The 13,700-nt window shown below is 39.5% G+C and overlaps 1 protein-coding gene across 4 annotated transcripts in view; it reads right to left on the reverse strand.

Annotated features, from left to right (window-relative positions):
• Positions 1-13,700, reverse strand: part of satb1b (SATB homeobox 1b) — a 79,962-nt gene that overhangs the window by 31,677 nt on the left and 34,585 nt on the right. For 3 of the 4 annotated variants that reach the window (XM_077598257.1, XM_077598255.1, XM_077598256.1), the window contains exons 5-7: positions 13,447-13,570; positions 3,488-3,599; positions 2,634-2,711 (exon numbers count right to left, since the gene is read on the reverse strand). In XM_077598257.1, the coding sequence (XP_077454383.1) occupies positions 2,634-2,711; positions 3,488-3,599; positions 13,447-13,570 (314 nt within the window). The remainder of the gene's footprint in view (positions 1-2,633; positions 2,712-3,487; positions 3,600-13,446; positions 13,571-13,700) is intronic. The other variant, XM_077598258.1, reaches the window with a different exon arrangement.

A 13,700-nucleotide genomic window follows, 5' to 3' on the forward strand; every position in this document is an offset into this window, starting at 1 on the left:
ACAATATTAATGACATCACCATTGCCTGAGATACTCGAATTGGATTGGCCAAATCAGTACTTGGATTGTTAAAATGTCTGCCCGCTTCCTGTAAATATTGAATTAAATTTTAATTTAATTAGTTTTAGCCATCCCACATCAGAAAAATGAAACAGCTTTTTTTTCCCCAAATGATCAAACAAAAATTATATATTTTTTCGGTCTCTTTCATCTTACTTTTAAAACTTTATCTTGCTTATGATGCTACGATGACAACTAATAACAAACTCTGGTAACATCGATTATCCTCGCCGTAGATGGCGAACATTAGCGCTTTTGTCTTAGCACGTCAATCCGTGGGCTGTATTCATATGTGAACACCTACACACTTTGATTTCATTCATTTCAGATTTAAAAAATTTAAAAAAAATTGGAGAGACGTATACTTTTTAAGCAGTTGACGGATGTCGCGCCCGTTTCCCGACTGTCAACCGGCACAAAACGTGAGGCTCAGACGAGTCTATGGAGCATTTGTCAAAGACAAATGATGACGGGAAGGGGGCTAAATGGCGTTGGTGGGAGGAACAAAAAAATATATATATCATCTCGGTAATAATCACGTCTTCTTTTACCCATAATCCCTGCCGTAGGGGTCTCTGATGGTATGATGTGAATGTGTGCGTTTTAGCACTGGGGGCACCGCCATGCAAATTGAATAGAGAAGAGGAGGAGGAGGAGGAGGAGGAAGAAGAGGAGGAGGAGGAGGAGGAGGTGGTCCTCATGTGGATTGGTGCCACAAAAGCGCCCGGGATTAAAGGAACAATGGGAACGTGATGTGGGCCGCGGGGGTGAAGGAGGGAATAAGAGGAGGGGTGAGGTTACGTGAGAAGTGAGTAGTAATGGAAATTGATAAGACAATTAGCGGTTAGCAATTAGCATTCCATTACCGATCATGCTGGAAACCGCGGGTTGTGATCAAAGTATTGTTGAGGGGGAAAATAGTAATTATTGAAATAGTGTATATCTTGACATTTTAATCTAAATAGAGTTTTGCTTTGAGATATGAGTTGGTGTGCTTGTATTTCAAATTATCTTCCATGTTCATGCGTGGAGAGAAGTATAACCTGTTTATTGCAACTCAGTGCTACAATAAAAGTTAGTTTAAGCAAAATGGTGTGTTTATAATATTGTATTTGGACTTAATTGTGGTTTTTACATACACTTATTTGTTTTTTTGTTGATTTTGGCAAGTGGAAGTGAGTTGAAGCCAAGAGACTATTTGGTCATTTAGTAAAATTGAATTTCATATTTTAATTATTAGATCAAATATAAATATCATAGTATTCTTTTTTTATTATTTTATACACTATTTTTTTCAAATGAAAACGTAATTCATGAAACAAAATGTTGATAAAACCAACAATCAAATTAAATTAATTCTGGTTGTGGCACGTAATTCTACGCTGAAGTTTTATATTCATTTAGAATCGTTTAAACCCGATAAAGAGTTGAAAATAATATTAATTTCAAGGCCCAACTGCTGTTTGCTGTGAAATGAGTACGGTTGAATTCAAAACACAGGACTTTTCGACATTGAGCCAGAAAAGGACAAAAAAAGTGCTTATACGCCTAAAATTGCACCAATCGTGCGCTTTATGCGGGGGTTTTAGCAAAATGAACATTTTCAAGAGACTATTTAATTGCTTCAATTTATGTTGAGCAATTGAATTCCAAAACTGCTTACTGAGGTAAACTATTTGTTCTCCATTCAAGTGCCATTAATTGCGTTCCAACCCTTTCATTAAATCTATTCTTTTATTCCTTCTCATAATTGAGAACCACACGACCAATTTAAACACAATGGCCGCGTTTTTTTTTAAGTGTTTCCGTGCAAGTGTAGAGGCACCTCTACTTACGAATGTTTCTACATACAAAATTTTCAGGTTACGAAAGACTTTCATATGCAAATTACTGTACCAATACTCAACAACAAGATGACGAAATCCCCAAAAACGTCAATACGTTACGTTATTTTATTTTGAAATTGCCGCGGTAACGTTGCGTCCTGCTTGATAATCTTTCTCGTCTCCGCTGGCCTCTCATTGGCTGTCTCAAAAAAACAAGTCTCCGTGTTTTTTTTCCTTCCCTTAAGTTATTTAAAATTACTTTTGCGAATGAAATGACGAATATCCATCCATGATATTGCAAGTTCTATTTATTACCAAGTTGTTTAGCTCTGTGTTTACGTGCTTTTGTGCTAACGCTAGCTTCCTCCTTACACGAATAGAAAGTTTGTTCATGCTTCATTTTAATAAATTAATGAATCATTTTCTTATTTTCTCTCATCTTTGAAATTTTGAAATTGCGAGATGAATTATGAGATGAGATGAAGTTATTCATTTTAATAAAGTAATAAATCATGTTCTTATTTTCTCTCATTTTTGTGTGTTTGTCACATTTTTCATGCAAAATTAGGCCACCTTGATCATTTTTAAAGGGTTTAGTTGGTCATTTTTGGAGGAGCGTGGAACAAATTTGAGAATTTACATATAAAATACTGCTTTGTTGATGACAAATCCAAGTAACAAAACAAGGTCTGGAACCAATTAATTTTGTAAGTAGAGGTAGCACAGTATATCAATGCTAAAACTTACCTAGCGCATTAGCACGAGGGCTCTCGCGTAGGACACAGGTGCCCAGGTAGCCTTCCAGCTGAGAAGGTTGGCGGATGCCTGCGTCAAAATACAGTTTTTTTAAAACAAAGGGAGAAAAATAACTCCAAATAATTGTTCCAACTTTAATTAGTGACGATTCAATCTGCCTAAAGAGGGTTAAAGATTTCAAAAGTTCTAATTCTATTTGCGTTATCTCTATTTAATCAGAATAATCAGACTATCATGGACGCTTTTTTTCATATTTTGGCTGGGCAGGCCACTAATAATCAACTGCAACTTGTGTTTTTTTTCTCTATGACTCACGTTATGTTGTTGCTGTTTTTTTAGGTATAGTAATAAGAAAAAATGTTTAGTTGACACATGCCTTTTCAGACAGTTGTTATCCATTGTTCTACTGTTACTTTAAATTATAGTTATCTCAGTTTCTAATGAAAAAAAAAATGGACCACTCAAAAATGCGACAAAATCCAATCCATTTTTTTCCCAACATCAAATTCACCATACAAATTACAGCCTTTTGATTTTTTACTGTATACTCCAGCACTTAATTGGACCCAAATGACGGCAAAAAGAAAAAAAGAAAGGCCTCCATTTGTGGCGTGATTGGATCAAATCAAAGCAAAGTTAGCTCCGCTGCTAAAGAGTGCCGAGTAATCTGAAATTATTAGATAACAAGATAAAAATGTGTCAGCCGCTTCATGTGACGGCAGCGTGACAAAGACGTACTTAGTCAGACAACATATCGTATTAGCGAGCAATTGTGTGTGTTTGTGCCTGGAGGACAAAAGTGTGTGGCTTTTTTTTAAATAGCCAACTGGGCCGGTTTTGCTTACCCATCATATCCTTTGTCTTCTTGAAATGTTTATACCAGCGCCCGAATTCTTGACACTTTGCCGCCGACACATTTGCATAGTAAGTGCTGTTGACGATGGAGGAAATCATACTCTGAGAGACACAGAGAGAAAAAGACAAAAAAAAAGTTAGAGTCTGGAGTAAGAAAACTGAAGTGTGATAAAATGTGTGTGAAACATGCAGCAAGGATCGATAAAAACATGGTTCATCGATGATAAGTTAGTTGGTGGTGGCTTCATGGATTTCAACATTGGCTACATACAGCTAAATAGTTTGTTTTGAAACTTTTTTACTAGGCATGGAAATCGTCATTTTCATGTCAATCTATGATTTAATGTTCGGCATATTTCGATTAGATTTTAAGATCATAATTGTTTGATTTTAATCTCGTAACAATAAATTTTTTCTTGTAATTTCTTGCGGCACACTGCTCTAAACCGTAAATACTATGGTCTGATTTCTGCGGTTCAGACAGATTATCTGAGCAATTACCCATAAGACATTTGCAAATATTTGCTTTGGTAACTTACATATTAATGGGAGTTCTTTTTTTTTGGTTCCAATGCACATTTATAGTTAAAATGGTAAGTCCAAGGGAATAGAACAGTAAAATGAGATCGGTTTTACATATACACGTACAAAAGTTGCTATACGGCGTACACAGTTTGAAAAGATCAAAAAAGGTATAAAATACAGGAAAAAATACGAGTTGGCTTGTATGCATTTGCAGAAGCTCAACCGGAAATTTGAAGTGTGTGGACCAGTTTATCTCATTTGGGCCGCCAACGAAACTGAACGCTTACCAAGGGTGTCAGACTTGGATTGGTTCGCGGGCCGCTTTAACGTCAACTTGATTTCACGTGGGCCGGACCATTTTAGATATAATATTTAGATTTTTTTTAATAAATGGATTAAAAGAACAGGATTAAAAGCCCTGAATATTCAGTTTTTTTTATAGATCTAAAACAATGTTTATTTTAGCTTTTTTTATATATTTTTAGATTTTACAAAATGATTTTTGAACTAAAAACACAGAAAAAATGGACTAAAAACTTACAATTATTGATTTAAAAGGGGGAAAATCAGGAAATTTAATATACATCTATACTTTTCCTTTTAATTTGATCTTAAAACAGAAAGTCAGCACTCATGATTTACTTTCCCGGGCCACACAAAATGATGCGGCGGGCCAGATTTGTCCCCCGGGCCGCCACTTTGACACATGGCTTAATCCATTAAGATCAGGTCAAACTAGATTGGATTTGTATTGTTGTCAATGGCAGCCCAGCCTAAGTGAATTAGGCTCTTCTCCACTATATAGTCCCACCTCACAAAAAATAGCACTTCACCATGTTACAACAGGGCGAGCCAACAAAGCACATAAAAAACATCAAGTGTGCGGCAGATCGAGTTCAACACAACAAAGTCAAGTGACACCACACCTTTATCTGTTTTTTTTTTCCTTATCAAATGCCACCGAGTTTGCCTGCCATTTTGCACATCTGCCAAACGAAAGTAGACGAGATCTTTACCTTCAAAACGCCGAGACGCGGTCGCTTTAATAATAACGCCGGCGGCAGATGGCCGGTTCGGAACAATCTGTCGGAAAGTCAGACTTGAAGGAGCCGGCGGGTCGCGACGAGCATGTCGGACCCCCTCGTGCTCACCTTCCTCGAAAACGAGTGGGGAGATTCTTTTCCTCTGTGGCGTCTTTTCATTATTAAAATGAATGTTTTAACACCTCGCTGGCCTCCGGGTGAATATCAAGGTTGGCGCACGGGAGGGGGGGGGAGAAGAAAAAAAAAAACACTTTTTGATCGTCATACATATTCAAGAGCGCCCGACCATCTGTTTTCAAATTACAGGTATACGCCATCTTTATCGTTTTCCGTAATGTATGCGCTGGGGGAGGTTGCCGGCGAGTGCCGCCGCCACGTTCGTGATGCTCTCCGGCAACGACGGGAGGTAAGCTTTCAACTCCTGACCTTTCCGTCACCCCTTCAGAACATAATGTGTAAAGGAGGGGTGTTAAACCTGCAGCCGGTGGGCCGGAAGTGGCCCAGCCTGCGGGGCAGTTAAAAGCATAACTGTCAACTTATACTGCTTATACTCCGAATTTCATACGTTTTTTGATCATTTCAAATTGTGTACACCATATAACAACTTTTGTATAGGATATTTTAAAGGACTTTTTTGTCAAACCGATCTCGTTTTACCCATTTCGGATCGTCTCGGTCACTGGTAGCAGACAAAAACATAAATTATGACTGCTAATATTGTCATGCTTTCTTTAAGCATGATATGCGTATGCGCGTCAATCACTTCTGCATTTTCACTATATAAATATAGCACGTCAGCAAGCAATGTAGCCAGACAGTCAAGCGGTCAGTGTCATACAGTGGCATCTGCAGAATCTTGAATTTAGTGCAAGGGTGTCAGACTCGGGTTGGTTCGTGGGCCGCTTTAACGTCAACTTGATTTCACGTGGGCCGGACCATTATAGATATAATATTTAGATTTTTTATTATAAATGGATTAAAAGAACAGGATTAAAAATCATTATAGATATAATATTTAGATTTTTTTAATAAATGGATTAAAAGAACTGGATTAAAAGCCCTGAATATTCAGTTTTTTGTAGATCTAAAACAATGTTTATTTTAGCTTTTTTTATATTTTTAGATTTTACAAAATGATTTTTGAACTAAAAACTGAAAAAAATGATTAAAAAATGACAATTATTGATTTAAAAGGGGGAAAATCAGGAAATTTAATATACATCTATACTCTTCATTTTAATTGGATCCTAAAACAGAAAGTCGGGACTCATGATTTACTTTCCCGGGCCACACAAAATGATGCGGCGGGCCAGATTTGGCCCCCGGGCCGCAACTTTGACACATGTGATTTAGTGCATACAAAAGTCAAGTCCACTTTGGCGAAAATTTTAGATCTTTAAGTGCGCCCTATGTGAGTAAATATGTGCCACGTTGCATTTGTACAGGTTTTTAATCACTTAATAAGGGGAATTGCCATCAACAATAAGGGGAGCAATTGGCCGAGGTTGACAGGTATGTAATAGGGAACTATAAATACTCCAAAACCAACAGGAAGTCAAAAGGGAAATTCCCAAAAATAAAGCAGGAAGTAACAAACGAATGCCAAGCCTACCGGAAAGTCCCTAAAAATTGATTCAAAAAATCATTCAAAATTGAATTTATGTGACCTGTAAGTGCCCTAGAATGGAAGAAGTAATGCAAAATGAACTAGCTAATGAACTCATAGCATGCTAAAACAATTTCTCTAGAAAAAGTCAATTTTAGAAAATTGTGCTGAACAATCATATTGTGATCTGAATTCATGTTTCATTATCAATTAGTTATGCAAAAATCCAATTGAATTGATCAAAACGAGAAAAAAATAATAACATTTAGTAGCTTTGAAAAAAAGGATTTGTATTCATCACTAAAATTGCCACCTTATCAAAATTGCTTTCAATCGTGGAATTGTTGCGTCGTCATGGCAGACTTTTTAAATAGCAGCAAACATCATAAAATTGGTGATTTATGACTTGCTAATAACAGCGATTTCTTTTTTATTTTGTACAAGGGCGAGGAAGTGGAATTGCGAGACTTCCTGTGGAAAGACGCTAGAAATAAAACGCATTGCTGTTAATGACAATGATACCTCAAAGAGAACAAATTAAATTCCCTTTCAACATCTGTGCCGTTAATGCCCCCAAAAGAGTCGCCAATGTCCCTGAGGTGCCTTTAAATCAAAGTTTTCTTGTAAAAGTTTGGGGGGGATTAAACTGGGAAAGAGAACTCTATCCAGTCAGCAGATGAGCAGCTGGTTACCACAGCGATTTCTGCGGGTGTTTCAGAAATTTGTGACAAAAGTCATTCCGGATTTCGGCCAATCAGACTCCAAGCGTTTGGACACTTTTTAGTGCAACACAGATGTGAAGCAAAATATTTACTTTTTTTCTTTTTAGTCATTTGAACGAACTTTTTATATGCATAGGCCTATCAATAAATTGGCATATTCCTTTTATACGATGCTATCGCGAACACAAATTGCGTGTTTACGCGATCCCTTTACTATTAAACACATTTCAGTAATATTAAACCACTAGTTGTTTGTTACTTTGTTAATAGATGGAGAATTAGAACCAATAAAAATGTTTTTCCAATCAAATATCCTGTTTTAGGTGTTTTTTCAGAAGGTTGGAACGAACTAATTTCTTTTCAGTTCATTTCTATGGGAAACATTTGTTTGAGTTACGAGAAAATCGACATACGAGCTCAGTCTCGGAACGCATTAAGCTCGTATCTCGAGGTACCACTGTATTATCCATTTAACGTGACGTCAAGTTTTGGACAGAAACTGGAAAATCCTACTGTGTACATACACAAGTAAGGTGGACATGAACGCAACATATGTTTAATCAACATCGATCAAGTTACACCTGGGGATGGGCGGTGGCCAATTAGCGAATGCGGGAGGAGGGAAGGGGGGTGAAATGTCATTTCCTGAAAATTGGAAGCGAGCTGCATGAGGCACATTCGGACAAGCGAACATATTACAAAGCCGTCTTTTGTGGCTCCGCTGAAAAGCCTTCATTGAATTTGAGTGGAGTTGAACGCAGGGTTCACAAGGCAAAATATTCCTTTTAACGGCTCATGCATTTATGCATGACGGCCTTCTTTATTCGCTCCTATTGGATTGGAGCCCTTTTTATCTGGGCTTTTAACGTAGCCAGTCACTCGCTACCTGCGCTATCTCTCCAACCTCCCCCCCACCGAATTCTAATCCGGCCATCCCGGCGTCCATGTTTTATTTACAGCGTATCTGGGCTGGGGGCTCCCCCCCTCCCCCTTCTACCTCGATGCTTTTCCAAGGCTGGCTCGCCCTCGCCGCCATCTTTGACACAGATGTTCTAATAAACGCTGCTCATTAATCAGCCCTCTCCCTCAATACATCACGCCAGCCATCTCACGGGGGGCCCGGCCACGTGTTCGCGTGTGCGTGTGACACACAACAACAACACAAACGCACACAATTTACACATTACGGGACCCTGTGATGCCACCTCGGTGCCAATGGGAAGGCTCGGCGACGGCGTCTCAACAGGTAACGTGGTTCTGCATCGGTGTGTAGTGCGTGTGCACTCGTGTGCATGTGTGTGTGTGTGCGGATAACCATCTGCAGCTCACTGAGCTTATCAGCAGGACCAGGAAGTGGCACTGGGCGACTATCGGGCCCCAACATCTACTCGGTTCCCATCAAGGGAGACAGGAAGTATGTGCAGTACGGCTTTTTACACGCACACAACGATAGACAGATTAGCGCACATACGCCCATTCCAAATCGGGCACGGAGCAAAAACGGTGTTGGCGAATCCTCGCCAACATTACGGCTCAATTACGCTACCCACCTCAACTAGGGTGACCCAAACGCGCAACCCCCCCCCCACAACACACAAAGATGGCATTTTGATGACTGTTTGCAGCTGGTGGATCAGTGTGTGTCTCTAGTTTAAAGGGGGTGTGGGTGGGGGGAGCTCGTTTGTTGCCATAGTTTCTGACAAAGTGGGCAAAGGGGGGCTGCCAAGCTTGGTACCAACCAACCACGGCGCTAAGCCTTGATTGGCTGAATGAAGCAAGCGGGATTAACACGCTTTAAGCCCCCGATGTAGCCGTTGTGGCTAAATGCGTACATCCCGTCGGTGGACATTACACCTAGGATGACTCCCAAGGGTGCAAACAGATGTAACCAATGAATCTGAATGATGCCCAAGCACCAAAAATAACGAGAAGAGATCAGAGTTCTCTGTTCCCAAACAAAACAGACGTCACGTCGCTCGCATTTTTTTGTCCGGAGCAAAAAGGCATTCGTCCACAGGGCTGTTGTCACAAAAAAATAAGGGTGCAAATACCAAAGGTGACTCCGTGTCTTTAACGACGGGTCACGAGGCAAAAACGTGTAAGGTCGTACGGAACCCTGCCGAGATGACAGATGGCAAACGCGCATTGACGTATGCCGCGTAGATGGTGAAAAAGGTGCGAAGGCAAAAAAAAACAAATGCGTTCCCGTTTCATCAACACCGATACACAATACGTGAAAAATGGCTACTACCAAAATGGGGGGGAAAACTCATTCATAATGAGTAGACTAGCAAGAATCCATACTGCATAAATCCACAAAAAGCAGTCATTTTTGGAGCATTTTCAAAGGCTTCTTCCGAGACAAACTTGTCATCTGGCAAGCACCCGCAGAATATTCATCCCCCAAAATTGGTTTCACAAAGCAACATAAAATTTAGTTGGCACTTCAGCCCTGGTGTACACCCACAAAAACGCCTCAAGAAGCCAAGCCTAAAAACACTCAAGAAGCAACCACGCGAGTCGTATTTTCAAACAATGATTCAAAAATGAACTTGTCAGCTTGCGAGCACTCACCGGCTTAATAAAAATCTGCCCTAAAACTGGTTTCAGTCAACAACGTAAAATTCATCATGAGTAGACCGACAAAAACGTCTCGAGAAACAACGTACAAAATGACACCAAAAACAGCTTTTAACTCAAATTTATCAGGTGTCTAGCATCATCCTCTTGAATTAAGATGAATTCTGAGAAACAGCAACTACAAAGACACAGTAAGTCAGCCATTTTGGCTCAAAGTAGCCCCATTTAGGCTTTTCCAGATTAACATCTCCTAGAGATATTGTCTGATTGCTGCCAAATTTAAAACGAGCATACTCGACAGATACTATAAATTGTGCGGAATTTATGTTTTTATAGCGTGTGGGCGAGAAATGCCAGTGAAGCTGAACAGCCCTCGCATCCAAGTCCAATAAGACCTATAGAAAAAAGCTCTTCATTTCAACTAGGGACACAATAATAATAGACATACTGTTAAATTCATAAAAAGGCGTGCTGAAGAGATCTTTCACTCTCACTAGAGAACCGAAACATTCTTCAATTCCATTTAAAATTGGTGCGTATGTGATAATAATAAAACGTGTGTGTTTGTGTGTGTGTGTGTGTGTTCACCGCACTCTCTTCTGAGCCTTCTTCACATATGGACCGTAAACAGGGTGATTACCAGACTGGGCTGGGCTGCGCCTGAACGCCACCCGGGGACTCTTTACATCATCAGCGCACTGCTCATGCCCGGCTAAACACACAAACACACCGCCGCAATGCTAAACAACACACACACACACACACATCTATACAAATTACGTGCACACAATGCACGAGAGGGTCTCCAGGTGACCATACGCTAGCCTGAGAAGAGATCTGGTTGCATACGCTACGGTTTAGACCAGGGGTGCCGAACATGTGGTCCGTGGGCTAGAAGTGGCCCGTTAGGGGGTCCAATCCGGTCCGCGGGTGGTTCTGCCAGACAGGCGGTTTATGACAAGAATGTAATGCTTTCATTTTTTTTGAGAAGGGCACCGCCAAACCAGATGTTTGGGAGTTGTGTGACCAAGTACATGTTACTCAAATTCCTATTTGCAGAGAATTAGTTATTAGGGAACCTTAAATTGCTCCAAAAGCAACAGGAAGTCACCTGGAAAGGCCCAAAACTCAGCAGGAAGCGACAAACGAAGAAGCATCCCAGAAAGTCCCTCAAAATCAATAAGAAACGATCCAAAATTAACCAGAATTGACCTGTAAGTACCCTAAAATCCGAAGGTTGAATGTTTGTTTATTCGCCCTTCCCAGTCACAATGGATTGGATGTCTAAGTTTGAGTTTTTAATAAGGAACAGCACATGTTAATGAACATATATATGTAAATATGTATATTATTGGATTGGATTGGATAACTTTATATATATACATATCATCTATGTGTATGGATGTATATGTATGTCTTTGTATGCATTTGTATATATAATTCAGCAACCCGCCTATTTATTTATTCATTACTTTATTTATATATTTATTTATTAACTTATTTATTACCTATTTATTTATGTCTAAAATGTCCTTTTCTGTGTCTGTATTCTCACCCTCTTGCTACTGTGACAATGAAATTTCCCGAATACGGGATGAATAAGGTTATCAAATCTAATCCAATCTAAATATGTAAGATTGTAGCCAAGGGCTAATTTCCATCTATAGTCCCTTGTGTAGGTTGAAGATAAACGATGATGCATACTAGACGCACAAATACACGCATAGCACAGTTTTAGACAGCGTTGTGATCACAATTTTGTTCGTCTAGCAGCTTTAAGATGATTGGCCAAGAGGTTCAGAGACGGGAGTTCACATATGTTAATTGTTATTGAGTTCCAGGTATGAAGAGAAGCTAATTTAGCACTCTTTTAGAAGGGAACTACACAGTCACCTCTAGAGCCAACCCTTGTTGATGTGTTGGAATTTTTGGGTAAAAAATCTTGCAGTGGAGGAGGAGCTTTATTTTGGAAGACTCCAACTCGGATATTTTTTTGGGACGAATATAAACTGGTCCGGCCCACAAGAGATCTAGTTGGTATTAATGTGGCCTGCAAACCAAACGGAGTTTCACACCGCTGGTCTAGACTCACATTTTAAGATTTATACGGCCGTTTGATTGCATTCAGTCTACAGCTGCCATTGTGATATAGTGAGCAGTGTGCCTGCTAGCGCGATATATGTGCACTCAATACAGAATGTGTCTGGGTGGCTACTGCAAAGTAACTTGCAACGTTTTGCCAACGACGATATACAGGTGTCAAGATAATGGATTCAGGAGAAGAATAGCATCTATTGGAGGATAAGTGCCGGCCGGTGTTGGTTGGCTAACAGGAGCTCTCAAATTCAATTTTTGAAAATGAATACCTGTGGTAATTTTGTGTCTAATGTATGTTTTGTTTTTTGCTGAAAACCTTCTCATAAAAATTGATTTTTTTTCTTTTTCGTTAAGCATTGACTTTGAATTCTTCACTCAAATTGACTTTGTCATAATATTGTTATTTTGGAAAAATAAGACCAAGTCGAGGAAGATTTGGACAATTTTGCTACATTGTTTGGCTAGTGCGACTTATGCTCAGGTGCGATTTGTATATTATTTTTTTTCCCTTTCAATTTGCTTTTTTTGGCTGGTGCAACTTGTTTTTTTACATTTATATAGATAATAGATGTTCAATCCATTTGAACTGGAAGGAACGTTTCTTTATGTCGACGCCATTAGCAAATGATAATTGGCGAGCTAATTAACAGATCAAACTGAGGATATTTGTAATCCTGGAAATTGTCAAGAAACATAATGGAGCTATAAGTGCAGGTGTGTATGATTTTCTGTGGCAAAAGCGAGCTATTTGTTGCTTTTATAATAATCTTTTATTATACACCGCATTTTCTCGCATATTAGCCGTCTCTGCGTATAAGCCGTACCCTTAAAATTGCCTCAAAATCGTTGAATTTGACCATTTCTGTCGTATAAGTCGCCCCCTAATTGACAATGTTCACCTCCATATTCACGGTTTTAATAGGGAGTACAAATCTGTTACGTCGAAGGAAAAATCTTAAGAAAAATCGTCGCACGTGGTATTTCTGAGAAACTATAGAAATCGAAAGGATCGTCTGCCGGATTGCGCATTCCGAAAGGTTGTCGCCTTCACGTAGACAAATTCAAAAAGGAAGTCACGTGAGCAGTACAACCAGGAAGCGTTTTAAGCAAGATACGGATTATTTTTTTCTTGAATTTCACTCATAGACGTCAAAATAAATGTTGTATAGCGTTTTATCTGTTTATCTTTTCTCTATTTTGACTTAAATGGCCGCATTGTCTAACGTTATGGTGTTTCGTGCATCTAATTTGTGCGCATATAAGCCCTACCCTTGATCCAGTCATTTTTTTTCAGCGACAAATACGGCGTATATGCGAGAAAATACGGTATATAATTTTTTACACGTGGGGGTAGTAAGCAGATTGGTCTTCAGCACCTGTGATAAGGGGCATTCTTTAGCCAGAGAGCTCTGATTCATGTCTTTGAGTAACTCCTTGAGGGCGTTTCTTACTGTAGAGTGGCTCCATTGCTCAGGTGGAAGGTCCTCCAGCTTAGGACAACTGCGGAGAAGACAAAAAAAAAGGATGGGGACGGGAGGGGAGAAGAAGAGAGACATTTGAGAAGACGATTGGAATAATGAGAATCAGTTCAGATGGACAGAAGGCAGATAACACGAATCGCGCTGATGCT

Source organism: Stigmatopora argus, chromosome 4 (assembly GCF_051989625.1).
Source record: "Stigmatopora argus isolate UIUO_Sarg chromosome 4, RoL_Sarg_1.0, whole genome shotgun sequence".
Classification (NCBI taxonomy): Eukaryota; Metazoa; Chordata; class Actinopteri; order Syngnathiformes; family Syngnathidae; genus Stigmatopora; species Stigmatopora argus.